The 22,809-nt window shown below is 39.4% G+C and overlaps 1 protein-coding gene across 1 annotated transcript in view; it reads left to right on the top strand.

Moving 5' to 3' along the window:
* si:ch211-286b4.4 (zonadhesin) overlaps positions 1–22,809 on the top strand; it is a 185,733-nt gene that overhangs the window by 32,688 nt on the left and 130,236 nt on the right. Inside the window, exons 12-17 of the mRNA XM_061878358.1 lie at positions 6,464–6,580; positions 6,660–6,821; positions 10,973–11,191; positions 11,333–11,503; positions 15,715–15,846; positions 19,393–19,608. Of these exons, the coding sequence (XP_061734342.1) occupies positions 6,464–6,580; positions 6,660–6,821; positions 10,973–11,191; positions 11,333–11,503; positions 15,715–15,846; positions 19,393–19,608 (1,017 nt within the window). The remainder of the gene's footprint in view (positions 1–6,463; positions 6,581–6,659; positions 6,822–10,972; positions 11,192–11,332; positions 11,504–15,714; positions 15,847–19,392; positions 19,609–22,809) is intronic.

Raw genomic sequence — 22,809 nt, 5'->3', positions numbered from 1 at the left:
TTGCATGTTCTCCCCGTGACTGCGTGGGTTCCCTCCGTGTACTCCGGTTTCCTCCCACCTCCAAAGACATGCACCTGGGGATAGGTTGATTGACAACACTAAAATTGGCCCTGGTGTGTGTGAATGTGAGTGTGAATGTATAGTTCGGTTGGTAGAGTGGCCGTGTCAGCAACTTGAGGGTTGCAGGTTCGATTCCCGCTTCCGCCATCCTAGTCACTGCCGTTGTGTCCTTGGGCAAGACACTTTACCCACCTGCTCCCAGTGCCACCCACACTGCTTTAAATGTAACTTAGATATTGGGTTTCACTATGTAAAGCGTTTTGAGTCACTAGAGAAAAGCGCTATATAAATATAATTCACTTCACAATGTTGTCTGTCTATCTGTGTTGGCCCTGCGATGAGGTGTCGACTTGTCCAGGGTGTACGCCACCTTCCGCCGGAATGCAGCTGAGATAGGCTTCAGCATCCCCCGCCACCCCAAAAGGGACAAGCGGTAGAAAATGGATGGATGGATGGATGGATGGATATTGTTGTGTTGTTGGCTGAGTTTGGGGTGCTCATAGAGTAAATCTAGCAAGGACTGCCTCTGGTTATTTTATCTTATCTATGTTATCAAACTGTCAGTTGCAGGAGGATCTTGAAAATATTCAGTGTGCCTTCTTATTGCATTTATTTTCACAAGCATTGTACAAACCCTGTTTCCATATGAGTTGGGAAATAGTGTTAGATGTAAATATAAACAGAATACAATGATTTGCAAATCCTTTTCAAGCCATATTCAGTTGAATATGCTACAAAGACAACATATTTGATGTTCAAACTCATAAACATTTTTTTTTGTGCAAATCATTAACTTTAGAATTTGATGCCAGCAACACGTGACAAAGAAGTTGGGAAAGGTGGCAATAAATACTGATAAAAGTTGAGGAATGCTCATCAAACACTTATTTGGAACATCCCACAGGTGTGCAGGCTAATTGGGAACAGGTGGGTGCCATGATTGGGTATAAAACGACTTCCCCCAAAAATGCTCAGTCTTTCACAAGAAAGGATGGGGCGAGGTACACCCCTTTGTCCACAACTGCGTGAGCAGATAGTCAAACAGTTTAAGAACAACCTTTCTCAAAGTGCAATTGCAAGAAATTTAGGGATTTCAACATCTACGCTCCATAATATCATCAAAAGGTTCAGAGAATCTGGAGAAATCACTCCACGTAAGCGGCATGGCCGGAAACCAACATTGAATGACCGTGACCTTCGATCCCTCAGACGACACCGTATCAAAAACCGACATCAATTTCTAAAGGATATCACCACATGGGCTCAGGAACACTTCAGAAAAGCACTGTCACTAAATACAGATTGTCGCTACATCTGTGAGTACAAGACAAAGCTCTACTATGCAAAGCGAAAGCCATTTATCAACAACATCCAGAAACGCCGCCGGCTTCTCTGGGCCTGAGATCATCTAAGATGAACTGATGCAAAGTGGGAACGTGTTCTGTGGTCTGACGAGTCCACATGTTTTTGGAAACATTTGACATCCTGTCATCCGGACCTAAGGGGAAGCGAACCATTTATATAGAAACGGGGTTTGTAGATAGCTTTTTTTCGCCTGAACCTTCTCTGAACAGAAGAAAGTGTCAGTTGCAGGAGGAGGCTGTGTGTGAGAGTGTACTATTTATTGCTGCTCCAAATTAGTATCGCATCTCATTAAGTTCTGCAAGCGTACCTCCTTGAAATCTTTTCTCATCACCTTTACACCTTTTTTTTTTTTTTCTTTCTTCCAAGAGTATTTTACTAACTTGGCCGTGAAATGAATCAGGAGCTATTAATAGTCGGCAGCTCATTTCTGCCAGGGCGCCTGCTTCTGCTGCTCGCCGTCCTCACCTTGCGTCCCTCAGGATTTCTCACACGGTACAAAGTTGCTCCCATTGCTTAGTTTTCAAGGTACCAAGCTGTAGGGCACCGTACAAATGTAGGGCTTATGCTATCTACTGTAAAAATGTGTTTACACTCTTTGGTGTAGTTAAAAGTAGAGATGTCCGATAGCTTTTTTGCTGATACCCGATATTCCGATATTGTCCAACTGTTAATTACCGATTCCAATATCAACGGATACCGATATATACAGTCTGTCAGGTAGGATTTGTGACGAACCACAAGATGCAGAGATGGTGGCAGGCATTGAGCAAAAACCATAATTTAATGTCCAAAAATATAAAAATGGAAGGCAAAACACAAACCAGAAAAACAGGAGACAGGTAGCAGGAATAAGAATCGAACCAAGAAACAGCTCACAAGCGACGAGGAACCAGAAATAACTGGAGACAGAAAGCAGTCCACGGCATAAGACAACGACAAGTCATAATGACAATAATCCAGCTCTGACTGGAGGACGAAGCAGGTTTAAAAAGGAGCGGGCTGATTGACACCAGGTGTGGCCAGGTGACAATCAGCCGCAGCTGAGGGGAAACAGCGCTCAGAGAGAAAAGCAGGAAATGACCAAAATAAAAGCGCTGAGAGGAAAAAAGGACATACACAGAGGAAAAACTAAAACAAAACCAAACTGTCAGGCACAAGTCTGACACAATCGTGGAATTAACATATTATGATGCCTAATTTTGTTGTGATGAAATGAAAATGAAAATTAAATTTTGAAACAGTTTATCTTCAATTTCGACTCTTTAAAATTCAAAATTCAACCGAAAAAAAATGAAGAGAAAAACTACCTAATTCGAATCTTTTTGAAATTTTTTACAAAAGAATTTATGGAACATCATTAGTAATTTTTCTTGATTAAAATTAATTTTAGAATTTTGATGACATGTTTTAAATAGGTTAAAATCCAATCTGCACTTTGTTAGAATATATAACAAATTGGACCAAGCTGTATTTCTAACAAAGACAAATCATTATTTCTTCTTGATTTTCCAGAACAAAAATTTTAAAAGAAATTCAAAAGACTTTGAAATAAGATTTAAATTTCATTCTACAGATTTTCTAGATTTGCCAGAATATTTTTGGGGAATTTTAATCATAATAAATTTAAAGAAATATTTTACAAATATTCTTCGTCAAAAAAACAGAAGCTAAAATGAAAAATTAAATAAAAATGTATTTGTTATTCTTTACAATAAAAAATAAATAAATACTTAAACATTGATTTAAATTGTCAGGAAAGAAGAGGAAGGAATTTAATAGGTAAAAAGGTATATGTGTTTAAAAATCCTAATCATTTTTAAGGTTGTATTTTTTTCTCTAAAATTGTCTTTTTGAAAGTTATAAGAAGCAAAGTAAAAAAATTAATTTATTTAAACAAGTGAAGACCAAGTCTTTAAAATATTTTCTTGGATTTTCAAATTCTATTTGAGTTTTGTCTCCTTTAGAATCAAAAATGTCGAGAAAAGCGAGACCAGCTTGCTAGTAAATAAATAGAATTTAAAAAATAGAGGCAGCTCACTGGTAAGTGCTGCTATTTGAGCTATTTTTAGAACAGGCCAGCGGGCGACTCATCTGGTCCTTATGGTGCCCGCGGGCACTGCGTTGGTGACCCCTGGTATAAGTTAAAGAAAACAGCAGGCTGTCTTCATTTAATAGATTTATTACAATCTTTGCAAGATGGGTGCCATTTGCTGTGGTCTGGAACAACATGGCACACAGACAATTATGCAACCAATTATTACATACAGATAATGTGTCATGAGACATATAAATTAAATACACAGAGGACCTAAGTGTAGTGAATTAAATGAGCTCAAATACAAGATGCATTATGTGCATACAGCTAGCCTAAATAGCATGTTAGCATCAATTAGCTGGCAGTCCTGGATTGACCAAATATGCCTGATAAGCACTGCAGCAAAGCAATAAAATCAACAAAGCTCACCTTTTGTTCATTCACGCACAGCATTAAACGTTTGGTGAACAAAATGAGACAAAGTGGCACAAAACAAGTCTTTCTGCAGCAGCGTCGGAGAAAGTTGTACATGTAAACAAACTACGATGAGTTCAAGGACCGCTGAAATTAGTAGGACAAAACGGTGCTTGCCAAATACTCCCATCAGTGAAGCATGTCTAATACAAACCCCGTTTCCATATGAGTTGGGAAATTGTGTTAGATGTAAATATAAACAGAATACAATGATTTGCAAATCCTTTTCAACCCATATTCAGTTGAATATGCTACAAAGACAACATATTTGATGTTCAAACTCAGAAACTTTATTTTTATTTTTTTTGCAAATAATAATTAACTTAGAATTTCATGCCAGCAACACGTGACAAAGTAGTTGGGAAAGGGCACGTTCACCAACGTGTTACATCACCTTTTCTTTTAACAACACTCAATAAACGTTTGGGAACTGAGAAAAGTAATTGCAGCGAAACCACACTAAACATCATTTTGGGAGAATATTTGCACAAAGAGCAGAAAATAAAGATAAATATTTGAAATATTGTGTTTCATCCCGTAAGATGGCATAAACTCTGCCCAGTCAAGTTGTGACAGTTGCTTGCTGTTGTCGTGCGGGTTCGATGGACCACCCAGGAAGGACATTTCTTCTGTGCAGGTTTGACTCTGGTTTAATTTTCAATAAACAAGTTTTAGTGTAGATCAGATCGCTTTTCAGCTGCTCCTTTCCACTGATAGCTCACGGTCCGCTCTTTCAGCCGCCGTCGTCGTCCTCTTCTATGGCTCGCTCTCTGTCGCTCTTTGATCGCTCTTGCTCTTCATCTGCTCCTGCAGGCTCTCCAACTCCTTCCTCCTCGATCTTTCCTCCTTCTCCCCTTTTATACATCATCAGGAAAAGTGTTAATAGTTTCCCGGTGTGTGAGCCATGCACCTGATTTAGAACGCGGCGGCGTCGCTCCTGGCATGCCCCGCCTCTCCGCTCCGCTGCATCCTCCACCTCCTTGCCGCCATCTTGGGCAGGGCTTTAGCGTGCCCTGCCCCGCCCCGCCGTCGGCCCGTTGGCTCCGCCTCTCCACATAAGTCTTTATGCAAATGTTATTTTCTGCATCAAAGCTCAATACTATATTTTTTTGTGTGATGTTAAAGTTAAAGTACCAATGATTATCACACACACACTAGGTTTGTTGAAATGTGTCCTCGGCATTTGATCCATCCCCTTGTTCACCCCCTGGGAGGTGAGGGGAGCAGTGAGCAGCAGCGTCTGGGAATCATTTTGCTGATTTAACCCCCAATTCCAACCCTTGTTGCTGAGTGCCAAGCAAGAAGTTAAGGGGTCCCGTTTTTATAGTCTTTGGTGTGACTCGGCCGGGTTTTGAACTCACAACCTACGGACACTCTAACCCAGGGGTCACCACCGCTGTGCCCGCGGGCACCAGGTCGCCCGTAAGGACCAGATGAGTCGCCCGCTGGCCTGTTCTAAAAATAGCTCAAATAGCAGCACTTACCAGTGAGCTGCCTCTATTTTTTAAATTGTATTTATTTACTAGCAAGCTGGTCTCGCTTTGCTCGACATTTTTAATTCTATGAGAGACAAAACTGATAGAATTGGTCTTCACTTGTTTAAATAAATTCATTTATTTTTTGACTTTGCTTCTTATAACTGACAGAAAGACAATTTTAGAGAAAAAATACAACCTTAAAAATGATTTTAGGATGAACACATATACCTTTTTACCTTTTAAATTCCTTCCCCTTCTTTCCTGAAAATTTAAATCAACGTTCAAGTATTTTTTTTTTATTGTAAAAAATAATACATTTTAATTTAATTCTTCATTTTAGCTCCTGTTTTTTCGACGAAGAATATTTATGAAATATTTCAGCAAACTTATGATTAAAATTCCCAAAAATTATTCTGGCAAATCTAGAAAATCTGTGGAATCAAATTTAAATCTAATTCCAAAGTGGATTTTAACTATTTAAAACATGTCATGAAAATTCTAAAATTAATCTTAATCAGGAAAAATTACTAATAATGTTCCATAAATTATTATTATTTTTTTTTTTTCCAAAAGATTCAAATTAGCTAGTTTTTCTCTTCATTTCTTTCGGTTGAATTTTAAAGAGTCGAAATTAAAGATAAACTATGTGTCAAATTTTTTTTCGTGTTTTCTCCTCTTTTAAACCATTCAAATTAAGTGTTTTTTTTCATCATTTATTCTCAACAAAAAACCTTAGGTAAAAGGAAAAAAAATGTACAACGGAATGACAGACAGAAATACCCATTTTTAAAATATATTTATAGATTTATGTATTAAAGGTAAATTGAGCAAATTGGCTATTTCTGGCAATTTATTTAAGTGTGTATCAAACTGGTAGCCCTTCGCATTAATCAGTACCCAAGAAGTAGTTCTTGCTTTCAAAAAGGTTGGTGACCCCTGATCTAACCACTAGACCACTGAGCTGAGCAGTACCATGTATTATAAAAACAAATGCAGATTATTGTAAAACAAGAAGGCACCAGACGAGCTTTTTGCTGTGATTGGACCACAGGATGTCAATGCCGGCCTGGCCACTGGTGTCCATATGGCAGCGCTGAGCCGTCCATCTGTGGCGCAGGAGCTTTTCAATCTTCATCTGGCCAGTCTGCGTGCAACATCTGTCCACCAGGTAGAGTATTGAAACCACAACAAAGACATTTCAACACTCCTACAAGACAAGTGTATTGAAGTGTTGCCATTTTCTCAAGGTTTTTATTGTCTGGAGGGTTCATGGGCGCCATCTCCCTGTCCCGTGGGCACTGTCATTCCATCGTCTGGCAGGAAGTCCCCCGCTGACTGCATCCCCTGCCCTTCTGGCTCCTTCTGCAACAGCACCGCTCTGACAGAACCCTCCGGACCCTGCAGTCCAGGTTTGACACACGTCCCCGTAAGAGCTCTTTGCCTCTAAAGTGGATAAGTCACACCCAGTTGTGCCTACAGGACCTTCGGAGCCGTGTCTTAGCTCTCCGGTTGTGGTCAAAAGTTGACATACACTTAATGTCATGGCTGTCTTGACAAACAACTCAATTTTTGTTTCATTTGACATCACATAAGAGGTAGGGAACCCATGGCTCTAGAGCTGGATGTGGCTCTTTTGATGACTGCATCTGGCTCTCGGATAAATCTGAGCTGACATTGCTTAACACGATAAGTAATTAATAATTCCGCTGGTAATCACAATGTTAAAAATAACGTAAAAAAATCAATCAATCAATGTTTACTTATATAGCCCTAAATCACTAGTGTCTCAAAGGGCTGCACAAACCACTACGACATCCTCGGTTGGCCCACATAAGGGCAAGGAAAACTCACACCCAGTGGGACGTCGGTGACAATGATGACGATGAGAACCTTGGAGAGGAGGAAAGCAATGGATGTCGAGCGGGTCTAACATGATACTGTGAAAGTTCAATCCATAATGGATCCAACACAGTCGCGAGAGTCCAGTCCAAAGCGGATCCAACACAGCAGCGAGAGTCCCGTTCACAGCGGAGCCAGCAGGAAACCATCCCAAGCGGAGGCGGATCAGCAACACAAAGATGTCCCCAGCCGATACACAGGCAAGCAGTACATGGCCACCGGATCGGACTGGACCCCCTCCACAAGGGAGAGTGGGACATAGAAGAAAAAGAAAAGAAACGGCAGATCAACTGGTCTAAAAAGGGAGTCTATTTAAACGCTAGAGTATACAAATGAGTTTTAAGGTGAGACTTAAATGCTTCTACTGAGGTAGCATCTCAAACTGTTACCGGGAGGGCATTCCAGAGTACTGGAGCCCGAAAACATTCTCATGCATTTTAATCCATTCATCCGTTTTGAACCGCACCTGTTCAAGAAATAACAATGTTATTAAAAAGAATTAGGGACTTATTATACTCTAAAATGTTGGTCTTATTTAAAAAATGCACGCATTTAGTTGTATTCAGTGTTAAAAAAATATGATATGGCTCTCACGGAAATACATTTTAAAGTATTTGGCTTTAAAGGCTCTCTCAGCCAAAAAGGTTCCCGACCCCTGACATAAGGCCCTCGAGAAGTAACAAAAATGTAGCTGTTTGAGAAAATAAGATATATTCAGGAGTGAATTGTGTGTGAAATGATTAACACATTACCGTGAAATATCAAATAATAATATTTAGCTCATTCAAATAAGAGACTAGACGTATAAGATTTCATGGGATTTATGGATTAGGAGTGAGAGATAGTTTGGTAAAGGTATAGCATGTTCTATATGTTATAGTTATTTGAATGACTCTTACCATAATATGTTAGGTTAACATAGCAGTTGGTTATTTATGCCTCATATAACGTTCACTTATTCAGCCTGTTGTTCACTATTCTTTATTTATTTTAAATTGCCTTTCAAATGTCTATTCTTGGTGTTGGGTTTTATCAAATACATTTCCCTCAAAAATGCGACTCATACTCCAATGCGACTAATATATATATTTTTTCTTCTTTATTAAGCATTTTCGGCAGGTGCGACTTATACTCCAAAGCGACTTATACTCCGAAAAATACGGCACAGTTAAATACAAAAAATTATTTTCAATGTCTGTGTTGGAACAAGAGACCTTATATTACTTTTCTCTTTATCTAATATAAAATACTGCACTCATTTTTGTTTAATCGAATGTAACACCATGGGTGGCAAACTCTGGCCCGCCGTGTAATTTAATTTGGCCCTTGAGGCAATATCAATTTAGCATTAGAGCTGGCCCGCCGGTGTTATACAGCGTCGGTGCCGCTGTAACACCGCATTCACCGCTAATACTCACACTTGCCAACCCTCCTAATTTCCCGGTAGACTTTCGAAGTTCAGTGCCCCTCCCGAAAATCTCCCGGGGCAACCATTCTCCCGAATTTCTACCGATTTCCACCTGGACAAATATATTGGGGGCGTGCATGTAAGGCACTTCCTTTAGCGTTCTCTACAACCTGTCGTCACGTCCGCTTTTCCTCCATACTAACAGCGTGTCACATAATAGTTGTGGCTTTTACACACACACACACACACACACACACACACACACACCCCCAAGTGAAAGCAATGCATACTTGGTCAACAGCCATACAGGTCACACTGAGGGTGGCCGTATAAACAACTTTAGCACCGTTACAAATATGCGCCACTCTGTGAACCCACACCAAACAAGAATGACAAACACATTTCAGGTGAACATCCGCACCGTAACACAACAGAACAAATACCCAGAACCCCTTGCAGCACTAACTCTTCCGGGAAACTTCCAGCAAACTGACCAATAATTAACGTTTTATTCATGCATTTTCTCTTGCTACTTCTAGACTTGAATGTTTGGTTCATTCATTATTTTATTTTCAATTTTTTTTATTAGCCTGTGGAAAAAATGTGATATTTACCTCAGAAGATTTCAAATAGAAAAAAAGGCATTACATTTGAATTAAAATTTTATTTGATATGCCATTCATATTTTTTTAAATTATTATTATTTGAAACTGGATTTTGCATGTCACTAAAGTTATATAAGCCTTGCTTGTTCAATATTTAATGCAAAACTTGTTTGGGTCCCTATTAAAAGGTTCATTTGTTCAACCTTGGCCAGCGGCTTTGTTTCGTTTAAAATTTTGGCCCACTCTGTATTTGAGTTTGACACCCCTGTATAACACTAATATAAAAGACGTATATTTGCCATGAATTTTATGCTAGAATTCATGTGCAAGACCCTAATCTTTCTTTGCACTGCATGTAATATAACATACATATAAATGCATGTTTACTCTAAAAATAACTATTGCAGAACATATTCAATGTACTGTAACATATTTACCAGTGTATTTAAAAATGTTGCATACAATAATACTCAGTACATATATTTTATAGTTAATACAGAACACATATTCGCTTGTGAAATTAATTTGTATATATTGCAGTTTGAGCTTAATGAGCCGGGCTGCTATATTCCAGTTTGTCAGATGCCAATGGGGCAGTTACGACTGAGCCCTCTAAATTCTGCCTAGCAACAAGTCGCCAAAAATGTCCAGTGGATGTCTTGAAGCATTCCAAAAACGTTTTAATAGTTGTTTTAGCGAGGCATTTTTGGAATTTTATAAATTAAACGTGTCTGACTTTCCTTTGGAATTATTGAGTTACTTGAATTATTATTGCCCTCTTTTTCTTGTTCATTATTATTTTTAAGAGTTACTTTTGAAGTGAATTAATTAAACTCATATTATGTTCTACATATGGTGAATGTTTTATATTCAACTTGGAGGAAGCAAACCACCAGGTTTAAGTAAATAATGGTTGAAACCATAATAAATTCAGCTGGACATTTGCATGTGGACTGGAATTAGCTCTCTCACGAGAAGAAGCGATAAAACCAGGCTTCGGAATGCAAAAGTTAAAGCTCTATCCTGGGGGAGAGATTCCATGCTTATCCTAACGTCAATCTACAAGTCATGGTATACTTCTGTTGTCATTCCGCTCCTTACATGGTCAGGTAGTACTAGCCTGAATGAACACACACTCAGACAGAGAAAGAAGGAATATAAGGAGAATGTACTATTTTTGACCTGAGCCCCTCCAGGTACTGCAGACCTGTTTTATGACCCTCGCTTGTATTAAAAGCAACTTTTTGTCCGGCAGAGCGTCTGCAACGTCTCTTTTCATCCAGACACACCACCATGTTGCCTTTCTGCCCGGGAGGGGGTGACAAGACCAGAAGTACACATCACTTTTAAAAAGATAGCAAAAAATATTGGTAAATTGGGAATTATACTCTCTTGAATATAGTTGTTCTATACTTCAACCCTAGACATATAATCAGGGAAAAAGTTTTCTTTTTAGATAGATTTGCATTTTATTTCAATTGGTAATCAGTCACAAAAATGACTGTTCAATTAATTTCCACTGGAAAAGAAATCAGCCAACCTAAGTAGTTGGTGATGTATCATCTCTGATAATGAATTCATGGATGCCTACATTGTAAAAGTTGCTGTTAATGAGATGTTTAACTACATTTTTCTGTTGCTCTCACAGGATATTTCTGTTCATCAGGGTCCCCGGAGTCTTCCCCCGTCTCCCAGCCTCATGGAGATATCTGTCCCGCTGGACACTTCTGTCCTCTGGGTAGCGGATCACCCAAGCCCTGTCCTGTCGGCAGCTTCCTCCCTGAGCTCGGAGCTCCCTCCTCTTCTAATTGCCGCCCCTGTCCGCCTGGGAAATATTGCGTCAGCCCTGGAGCCTCACAGCCAACAGGTAAGGGGCGGGATGATTACACCTGCTTTCCTGCTAGTCAGTCACTATTTCATGTGTTAGGAACAACACGGGCCCGGTTCCAAGCTGGTAATTGGCTTTCTTTTGGCGGAAATTGTCAAAGATAATTCCTCCTTGTTGCAGGTTTGTGTTCTGCAGGGTTCTTTTGTAGCGGAGGTGCAGACAATCCAACACCACAGGCCAGCCCCTTTTTATTTAGTTGTCTACAAGAAATTCTGGACATTTACCACCAAAACAAAGAGAATGTGTCCTGGATGTACAACATGTCATGCCTCTACAACTCCTGCAATGCTGGTAAATTATTTCTCTCCTCATGTTCTACTTGTTTGATCCAACTAAGGCAGGGGTCGGGAACCTTTTTAGCTGAGAGAGCCATACATGCCAAATATTTTAAAAAGTAGTTCCGTGAGAGCCATATAATATATTTTTTTAAGACTGAATACAACTATTATTCTATCTTATTTCAATTATCGTGCAGAAATATTGGGAAATACATATCATAGCAACATAAAGCCTTTATTTCACAGAAATTTGTATCATTTTTAGAGTAGGACATAGAGACCACACAAAACCACTCTTCATTAGGTCAGCATTACTAAAACTAAAATACATTGTAGAATTGAATACTCTATTAATGATGTTCAAAGCGAGAAATAAAGTTATTCCGGAGGACTGTTGGATAAGCTCCGAGCAATCGGATTCGACGAAACCTCATCAAGCTGGATGCAATCTTACTTGGAGGGGAGGAAACAGGTGGTAGAGGTGAACGGCACCATGTCCCCTCCCCTCTCAGTAAGCTGTGGAGTCCCTCAGGGGAGTATACTAGGACCTTTACTGTTCCTAATATACGTGAATGACATGCCATCAGCATGCCACTGTGAATTGTTCCTGTATGCGGATGACTCGACCCTGCTGGTATCCGGCAAGGACAAGTCACAGGTGGAACAAATCCTCAGTGCTGAACTCCTCAATATTTGCACCTGGCTCGCTGACAAGCTGTCCATACACTTAGGTAAAACGGAATCCATCCTATTTGGGTCCCATATCAAACTTAAGAAGGTCAGTGACTTGACTATAAAAGTGGGTGACATTGTTATCACCAGGAAGGATGAGATCACCTACCTAGGTTCCATTCTAGAGGCTAATCTTTCCTGTGATAAAATGGCAACCAAGGTGATTAAAAAGGTCAACCAAAGAACGAGATTCCTCTACAGAATCTCCTCTCTGGTCAACAAAAGCACCTTGAGGATTCTAGCGGGAACTCTCATTCTACCCTTCTTCGATTACGCTTGCACCTCCTGGTACCCCAGCACCTTCAAAACCCTCAAATCTAGACTCCAAACATCCCAGAATAAGCTAATCCGGTTACTTTTAGACCTCCACCCCAGATCACACCTCAATCCAAACCACTTCTCCAAAGTAGGCTGGCTCAGGGTGGAGGACAGAGTCAAACAACTTGCACTGAGCCTAGTCTATAAAATCCGCTACACCTCCTTGATACCGAAGTACATGTCAAACTACTTCCTTAACGTAAATGACCGCCATAACCACAACACCAGGGGGAGCTCCACAAACCACGTTAAACCCAGATTCCGATCTAACAAAGGTCTTAACTCATTCTCTTTCTATGCCACATCAATGTGGAATGCACTCCCAACAGGTATAAAAGTAAGTGCATCTCGATATTCCTTCAAAACTGCTCTAAAACAACACCTCCAGGCAACTTCAACCCTTTACTAATACCCTCCTCCATTCACATCCCATCTCCCCGGATTATAAACAACTCAAATGTACTTCTAATGTATATACTTGTTCTTATGCTATGTGAACTCACTATGTTCTCTGCTGGCTGTACATATCCTACTAAATAAGACCTACACTGTTTCAATGTCCATTTCTCTGTTGATGCAATTGTTGATGACTGAAGTTCTGATATCAACCAAAGCTCCTCATCCCACCCCCCGGATTGTAAATAATGTAAATAATTCAATGTATATGATGATTAACCTGTGTGATGACTGTATTATGCTGATAGTATATATTTGTACCATGAATTGATTAACGTGGACCCCGACTCAAACAAGTTGAAAAACGTATTCGGGTGTTTAGTGGTCAATTGTACGGAATATGTACTGAACTGTGTAATCTACTAATAAAAGTATCAATCAATCAATCAAAAAGGACATACAAAAGTTATTTGTGGTCACATCTAAAGATGAGAACCACAGACTTTAAACATCCAAGAGTGCCAACAAATTTGAAACAAATGTGCTTGTCTGTTGTTGGTGTGAAAGCATGGAATTGTCTAAACAAAGACTTAAAAAGCTGTAAGAATATCTTTGTTTTTAAAAAGGGTTATGAAAAGAGAAAACTGGAATTATATCAAACTGAATTTTGTTTTAGATTGGACGTGTCTTTGTGAAAATGCTTAAAGGAAAATTGGAAAGTATGTTGGAGTTCGGGTGTTGTTGGAGAGAACAGTTATCGAAAATCATTCGTGTTAAAAAGGGGGCAGATAAATATAAGAATATTATTCTTCCATCTGCTCCGTTCTGAACATGGAAATGTTTAAGAAACAAAAAAAAAACAATGAAAGTGTCAATTGTACGTGGCTTTTATATATGCATTTTCATGAAAGGAATACAAATAAATGATGATGCATGCATTTTTAAGTAAGTCCAACATTTTTAGACTATAATAAGTCTCTTATTCTTTTTAATAACATTGTTATTCTGAAGCTAACCAACAATAAATAAAAAAACTTCTTACCATTAATGCGACTTCTTGAACAGGTGTGGTAGAAACCGGATGGATGGATTAAAATTCATGAGAATCTTTTATATTTTGAACGTTATTTTTGACACTGTGATTACCGGCGGAATTATTCATTACTTATCGTGTTAAGCAATGTCAGCTAAGATTTATCTGAGAGCCAGATGCAGTCATCAAAAGAGCCACGTCTGGCTCTAGAGCCATAGGTTCCTACCCCTGAACTAAGGTATTCATTTCAAGAATGTTGCCGGCCTCCCATTTGTTAGTATTAAAAAAAAGATATATCGAAATCAGGGTCAAACTGTAAAACCTCAATTAATCCTGCATATACATTTAAGAACAATCATACAAGTGTAAAAAGAAATGAACCATTGGTAATCGGATGCATTTAATGCTTGACTTTGCACCTTACACACACTGCAAAAAGTCTGTGTTCAAAAACAAGAAAAAAAATTTGGGGTATTTTACTAAAACTAAGAAAAATTATCTGCCAATAGGCTTGTCAAGACTTTCCAAAACAAGTACAATTAGCTAACCTCAATGAACCCAAAAATACCTCAAAATAAGTATATTCTCACTAATAACTACTGTCGTCTATGAGTGCGTATTTTCTATTGTTTCATTGATGGATGTTGTTGATAAATGGCTTTCGCTTTGCATAGTAGAGCTTTAACTTGCACTTACAGATGTAGCGACCAACTGTATTTAGTGACAGTGGTTTTCTGAAGTGTTCCTGAGCCCATGTGGTGATATCCTATATAGATTGATTTCGGTTTTTGATACAGTGCTGTCCGAGCGATCGAAGGTCACGGTCATTCAATGTTGGTTTCCGGCCATGCCGCTTACGTGGAGTGATTTCTCCAGATTCTCTGAACCTTTTGATGATATTATGGAGCGTAGATGTTGAAATCCCAATTGCAGTTTGAGAAAAGTTGTTCTTAAACTATTTGCTCACGCAGTTGTGGACAAAGGGGTGTACCTCGCCTCATCCTTTCTTGTGAAAGACTGAGCATTTCATGGAAGCTGTTTTTATAGCCAATCATGGCACCCACCTGTTCCCAATTAGCCTGCACACCTGTGGGATGTTCCAAAAAAGTGTTTGATGAGCATTCCTCAACTTTATCAGTATTTTTTGCCACCTTTCCCAACTTCTTCGTCACGTGTTGCTGGCATCAAATTCTAAACGTTGTTAGAAAGTTTACCAGTTTGAACATCAAATATGTTGTCTTTGTAGCATATTCAACTGAATATGGGTTGAAAGTGATTTGCAAATGGTTAAATATTCCCTTTATTTTTACATCCAACACAATTTACCAACTCATATGGAAACGGGGTTTGTGAATTATTTAATGTTTCTCTCCGGCCCCGTAGCAAATGCTTCACGGAGCGGTATCGGTTGGGAACCACTGTGTTAGACAACAAGATATCAGGACAGCTCAGTAATTGTTAAATAAAAAAAAATGCTGTTTTGTGAACATGTTAGTTGACTCACTATTTGTATAATTTCAAGGGCATTCAACTACAGAGGTTTTACTATAATTTTATTTTGAAAGGGTACTCAACAATGGAGCGCAGACAAATGAGCCACAAAGAAGCGGCAATTCAATTTGACCTTCCGATTTCATAAAAATGTCCTTGCATTGATGCTAAAAAAAGAGTGCAAGCGGCCGGAGAAGAATGAATGGATAACATCATGAACCGAGTCATCCTCCATGTCTCTCGTGTGCTTACAGACGGAGACGTCGAAGTGGATACGCCGTACCAGCAGTCAGACTCCCTCCATAATATTACTCACTCACCACTACGCCTCAGGAGTCCACATTATGGGAAATGTGCCACCTACAGAGGAGACTTATGTCCCAAGGGTGGGTGAATCTTCACCGTGAACCTGCATGCCTTTGCTGCACACACATGGAAGTTACACTCCCTGTGCACACCACTAGTCCCACTTACTGTAATTGCAGTGACATATGGCAGATTTCCCTTGAGTTTACTGGCGCGTCTGCTCAGTTTTTGCTTATTCCCCTAAAAAATAAAAGTACTCAATCAACATAAGAGAGAAAATGTGAAAAGCTTTTAATTGCGACGCATTTTTAAGCCGAGAGTCAGGCGTCGGTACTTAAAAACTAACTGCGTGACCAGTCTACAATTCTTAGTCAGGTGATTATTCTAAAGCAGGGGTCTCAGACACGCAGCCCGCGGGACAATTGCGGCCCTCGAGCTGTTATTTTGCGGTCCATACCTTAATATGAAAGTTTAATGTCAGTGCGGCCCGCAAGTTTTATATGATTGGGTCCAAAATGACTCTTTCAACATTCTGGGTTGCCTACCCCTGCATTAGTGGAAAAGCGGCACACTGCAAAAACTGAAATCTAAGTAAGATGAAATATCTGAAATAAGGGTGATATTTGCTTATTTTCTGTCTGATAAGATACTTTTGAATTTATTATGGGTCTACTGAAAATTTGAGCAAAAATGCTGGGTTAAAAGTATACATACAGCAATGTTAATATTTGCTTACATGTCTCTTGGCAAGTTTGCCAGGTTCAAACACTGGTGACATCTATTAATCAGACAAGAACCAAGGAACCAAGCAGACACAGGGTTAAATAGAGCTCATGAGGAGACACGTGTTTTGGGCTGTACTCTAGTTACAGATCCAGACAACGTTCTAAAGAACAGACCGCGTGCCTCCTGTATTAATTAGGGAAATCCCTATTACATCATTGTGGCTGAGGGAAAGGGGGGAGTGGACTTGACACAAGATATGATAATACAAAAATGCAAATATGTTGACACTTGGTGCTATCGCCCAGTCTGTTCTTGTGCTGGTCCCAGAACTGAATGTTTGGCCTTGGCAGTCAGCATGCGGAATCTGGACAGAACAGTCATAGGAAAGAAAGGCAAGCAATCTCTCAGATTGCTAGTTCTGCACAAATAAAGAAAAACCGCTTCAGCACAGATTGACAATACTTTATAGTAACGGCCCTTAAGCATATAGTTATGATGATAATATATACATAATTATTCTAACAAGTTACACTGCAAAAAGGCACTTTTGTTAGCCATCCACAAGCTTCTGGCAAGCTTATGATGAGTTTTTGACCACTTCTCTTGACAAAAATGGTGCAGTTCAGCTAAATTTGTTGGTTTTCTGACATGGACTTGTTTCTTCAGCATTGTCCACATTTTTATTAAGTCAGGACTTTGGGAAGGCCATTCTAAAACCTTCATTCTAGCCTGATTTAGCCATCCCTTTACCAACTGTGCCCAAGACCCAACCTCCAGCACCACTCACGGCTTTTAGTTTGTCCTAAAGAATTTGGAGGTAATCCTCCTTTTATATTGTCCTGTTTACTCTCTGTAAAGCACCAGTTCCTTTGGCAGCACAACAGGCCCAGAGCATAATACTACCACCACCATGCTTGACGGTAGGTTTGGTGTTCCTGGGATTAAAGCCCTCACTTTTTCTCCTCCTAACATACTGCTGGGTATTGTGGCCAAACAGCTAATTTTGTGTTTCATCTGACATCACATGGACAAAGATAAGACCTTCTGGAGGATTGTCCTGTGGTCAGATTAAAAAAAAATTGGACAATACTGAAGAAACAAGTCCATGTCAGAAAACCATCCAATTTAGCTGAGCTGCACCAATTTTGTCAAGAGGAGTGGTCAAAAGTTCGACCTGAAGCTACCAAAAGCGCCTTATTGCAGTGAAACTTGCCAAAGGGACATGCGACCAAATATTAACAAGATTTGTTCACATTTTCAGTAGACCCATAATAAAGTCATAAAAGAACCAAATTTCATGAACGTCTTTTGTGACCAACAAGTATGTGCTCCAATAATTCTATCACAAAAAAATAACAGTTGCAAAAATAATTGGAAACTCAAGACAGCTATGACATTATATTGTATGTAAACTTTTGATCACACGTTTAAGTCAGGACTTTGGGAAGGCCATTCTAAAACCTTCATTCTAACCTGATTTAGCCATCCCTTTACCAACTGTGTCCGGGCTTTTAGGTTGTCCTAAAGAATTTGGAGGTAATCCTCCTTTTTCATTGTCCCATATACCCTCTATAAAGCACCAGTTCCATTGGCAGCAAAACAGGCCCAGAGCATAATACTACCACCACCATGCTTGACAGTCAGCATGGTGTTCCTGGGATTAAAGCCCTCACCTTTTCTTCTCCTAACATACTGCTGGGTATTGTGGCCAAACAGCTATTTTTTTGTTTCATCTGACATCACATGGACAAAGATAAGACCTTCTGGATGAAAGTTCTGTGGTCGGATGAAAAAAAAATTGGACAATACTGAAGAAACAAGTCCATGTCAGAAAACCATCAAATTTAGCTGAACTGCACCAATTTTGTCAAGAAGAGTGGTCAAAAGTTCGACCAGATAATTGGAAACTCAAGACAGCCATGACATTATGTTCTTTACAAGTGTATGTAAACTTTTGATCACACGTTTTGATCGCGACTGTAAGCAACAATCAATAAAATTAATATAAATGAATAAATGGAATATTATGAATACATACATAAAATTAATAACGTTTTCAATGCCTTGTGGTGTTTGGGGCAGTATGAGGGGCAAAACAGTGAGTGTGTACTGTTCTGTTAGCTTTTCCTTAAACAATCCAGTTGTGATCGAATCAATACTCTGAGAGGTGAATCTTCTTGTACATTTCACCTGTATCCGGCCAAAGTGGATTGAAAGAAACAACAAGTTTGAATAGCACAGAGTGTTTCCGGGATTTTTTTAATGATTAAAAGAGTTCAGTGCCTGTACTGTAGCTGCTGGTATGAGTGTGTCAGGATCAAACACTGATCACATCTATTAATCAGACAAGAAGCAAGGAACCAAGCAGAGACAGAGTTCAATTTAGCTCATGAGGAGAACGCTGGCGCTGAACACTTAGTCACAGTCTCGCCCTACGCTCTAAGATTCAGCTCCCGCGTCCTTCTTTTTATTCAGAGTTCCATACTCAACATCACTGAGTCCGCCTCTAAAAAGAGTGGTCATGTATATTATGCAAAGCAGGTCCAGGACGCACAGTACGTGACGGAATGGGCTTGGGTCTTGGGATTACGCCTTGTCCTTGCTTCGTCTGCGTGTTGTCATTTTATCGTCGTTGAGGTCCTTGAAGTCTCTGCTTCGTCTGAGGGCTGTCATCTTATCTTCGTTGAGGTCCTTGAAGTCCTTGGCTGTTAGCGGGCTAAAACAAAGATAACATCTGTGGCTGAGGCCACCCCTCAGACAAGAAGTTTTGTCCCCGCATAGATTAGAAAAAGTCTAACTTAAGCACAATAGCTAATAACTAAAGCAACAGACTTTAACCATACTACTAGAGTGGAAGGATGAAAGATCAAGTTCATCGATACTTTCCCCCTACTTTTCAGGTTTTTATTGCCCTGCGGGTTCTGCTTACCCCCGCCCTTGTGAAACTGGCTCCTGCTGCAACAAAACTGGCCTGGAAGCTCCATCAGAACCCTGTGCTGCAGGATACTACTGCCCCAGAGCTTCCCAAGACCCCCATGCCAACCTCTGCCCTGCGGGGCACTACTGCCCTCTTGGAACACGTCTACCTGTACCATGTCCTATCGGGACTTTACAAAGTAAGCACGTCTAAATAGTAATTGCGTTTTCATCTTTAGAGTCCCAGACTTCTTTTAAATAGGTCTGGGACTCTATTGACTTGTCTGTTAGAGACATCATCAGCAGCAGCTGGATTTCTGGCAGTGTGCCCTCTTTTTTTTAAAGGAGCTGTTGTTGAGCCTTTGATAAAAAAAAACAGGTCTTGATCATACAAGTTTGTCAAATTATCGGCCCATTTCTAAATTACCTTTTGTGTCAAAAATTTTGGAGAAATGTGTTTTTAGCCTTTTTTGGGATGAAAATTGTCAGGCGTGTCCCTGACAGTTTGGTTTTCTTTTAGTTTTTCTTCTGTGTATGTCTTTGTTTCCTGTCAGCGCTTTTATTTTGGTCATTGCCGGCTTTTCTCCCTGAGCGCTGTTTCCCCTCAGCTGCGGCTGATTGGCACCTGGCCAAACCTGGTGTCAATCAGCCCAAACCTATTAGAACCTGCTTTGTCTTTCAGTCAGAGCTGGATTATTGTCATTAAGAGTTGTCGTTGTCTTATGCCGTGGACTGCTTTCTGTCTCCAGTTCTCCCCGGTTCCTTGGTTCGATTCTTGTTCCTGCTACCTGTCTCCTGTTTTTCTGGTTTGTGTTTTGCCTTCCATTTTTATATTTTTGGACATTATGTTTTCTTGCTCAATGCCTGCCACCTTCGCTGCATCTTGGGGTTCGTCACAAACTCAACCTGACAGAAAATAGCACTTTAGATCGATTTCAGTCTGGATACAAAGCTTTGCACAGTACTGAATCTGCACTTTTAAAGGTTTTTAATGACTTGTTTTTAATAGACTGTGTGGGTGTCAGGGGGACTGCATTACAGTGGTTCGGATCCTACCTGTCTGAGAGGTCCTTCTCTGTCAGGCTGGGGGATGCCACCTCTTCTTCTGCTCCACTTTACTGTGGTGTCCCCCAGGGGTCTATTCTAGGCCCCATCCTGTTTGCTCTGTATCTCCTCCCTCTTGGAGAGATTTTTAAGAGTCATGGAGTGTTTTATCACTTTTATGCAGACTGACAAATTTATATGCCGATTTCAAAAAGCTACGGCCCCCTGACACCCCTTCTTAACTGTCTATGCCACGTCAGGGCTTGCTTAGCCCAGAATTTTTTAATAATGAACGAGGGAAAAACTGAAATTTTAGTTTTTGGTCCAGGCCTCACTGACTTGGGACCGTTGCGAAATGATGTGCGTCCCGAGGTCATCAGCCTTGGCGTCACTATAGACAGCCATTTTAAACTAGACAAACAAATCAATGGCGTTTTAAAATTGTGTTTTTATCATTTTCGACTTTTAGCAAGGTAAAAATGTTTTTATCTTTGAACCTTTTTGAAGAAGTGGTGCATGCTTTTATTTCAAGTGGCCTGGACTACTGCACTGCACTTTATGCTGGCATTAGCCAAAAAGCTCTCTCCCGGTTGCAGTTAGTCCAGAAGACTTAGAGCAGGGGTAGGGAACCTATGGCTCTTTTGATGACTGCATCTGGCTCTCGGATAAATCTGAGCTGACATTGCTTAACAGGATAAGTAATGAATAATTCCACTTGTAATCATAGTGTTAAAAATAACGTTCAAAATACAAAACATTCTCATGCATTTTTATGTTCAAGAAGTTGCGTTAATGGTAAGAAGTAATTTATTTACAGAGGTGGGTAGAGTAGCCAGAAATTGTACTCAAGTAAGAGTACTGTTACTTTAGAGATTTATTACTCAAGTAAAAGTAAGGAGTAGTCACCCAAATATTCACTTGAGTAAAAGTAAAAAGTATGTTGTGAAAAAACTACTCAAGTACTGAGTAACTGATGAGTAACCTGTTTGTTTAATGATGACGGCAACAAATAATGCACAAAAACATAAAAATAGCAATGAGCAAATTCATAGCCAGGAATATCTCTTAAGCAACTAAAACAATAATACATATTAAATAATAATACATTAAAATAAAAATATTAAGGAACATTGAGTCACAATAACTTAACAGCACCATAGACTCAGTAGGTATTCATCGATTGATTGATTGATTGATTGATTGATTGAAACTTGTATTATTAGATTGCACAGTACAGTACATATTCCGTACAATTGACCGCTAAATGGTAACACCCCAATAAGTTTTTCAACGTTTATCAATTACTTAATAAATGACCAAGTCGAGGTGATCTACCTCATATATACATACACACACATATCATATATATATATATATATATATATATATATATATATATATATATATATATACAGTATTTAATTTATAGTTATTTATTTTGCCGTTTTTGTTGACATGTTAAAGGTGTTTTAATGAATATACATGCATGTTTAACATATAGATTCCTATCTTTCATGAAGACAAGAATATAAGTTGGTGTATTACCTGATTCTGATGACTTGCATTGATTGGAATCAGACAGTAAAGTGCTGATAATGTCCACGTTTTCAAATGGAGGGAAAACAAGTTCCTCTTTTCTGTCTAATACCACATGAAAGTCGTTGGTTTTTGGCATCTTATTTGTTCAGCTTCCATATTCATTTTAATAAACTTTACAAAAAATACATTGGCGGCAAACTCTGTAGCTTGCTAGCTTGTTTGCGCTGGCTTTCAGAGACTCTTATTTTGTTAGCACAGGCGCGATGGAGCGCCGCTTTTATTGTGAAGACAGGAACTGTGCAATCAGTCTTTAGGCTTTTGACGGGAAGTACGGTTGAAATAAAAAGTGTCTTTTTTCCTTTACAATTTTGATTGATTGATTGATACTTTTATTAATAGATTGCACAGTACAGTACATATTCCGTACAATTGACCACTAAATGGTAACACCCTAATAAGTTTTTCATTATGTCGGGTTCTACGTGTGACGGTCACGTGACCACCTGGTTGTGTTTGATTGGTCCAACATCACCAGTGACTGCATTTGATTGGTGAAAAGCAGGCATGCGTAGTTCCTACTTTGAATGCGTGTCTGACAAAATCAAAACAAACAAAGCGTGCATTAACAGATCGATAAAAAAAAAAGTAGCGAGTAACGAGCTGATTGTAGATAAATGGAGCGGAGTAAAAGTAGCGTTTCTTCTTTATAAATATACTCAAGTAAAAGTATGTTGCATAAAAACTACTCTTAGAAGTACAATTTATCCCAAAAGTTACTCAAGTAGATGTAACGGAGTAAATGTAGCGCGTTACTACCC

Source organism: Nerophis ophidion, linkage group LG18 (assembly GCF_033978795.1).
Source record: "Nerophis ophidion isolate RoL-2023_Sa linkage group LG18, RoL_Noph_v1.0, whole genome shotgun sequence".
NCBI classification, from domain to species: domain Eukaryota; kingdom Metazoa; phylum Chordata; class Actinopteri; order Syngnathiformes; family Syngnathidae; genus Nerophis; species Nerophis ophidion.
This window is presented reverse-complemented; position numbering and strand designations above follow the sequence as displayed.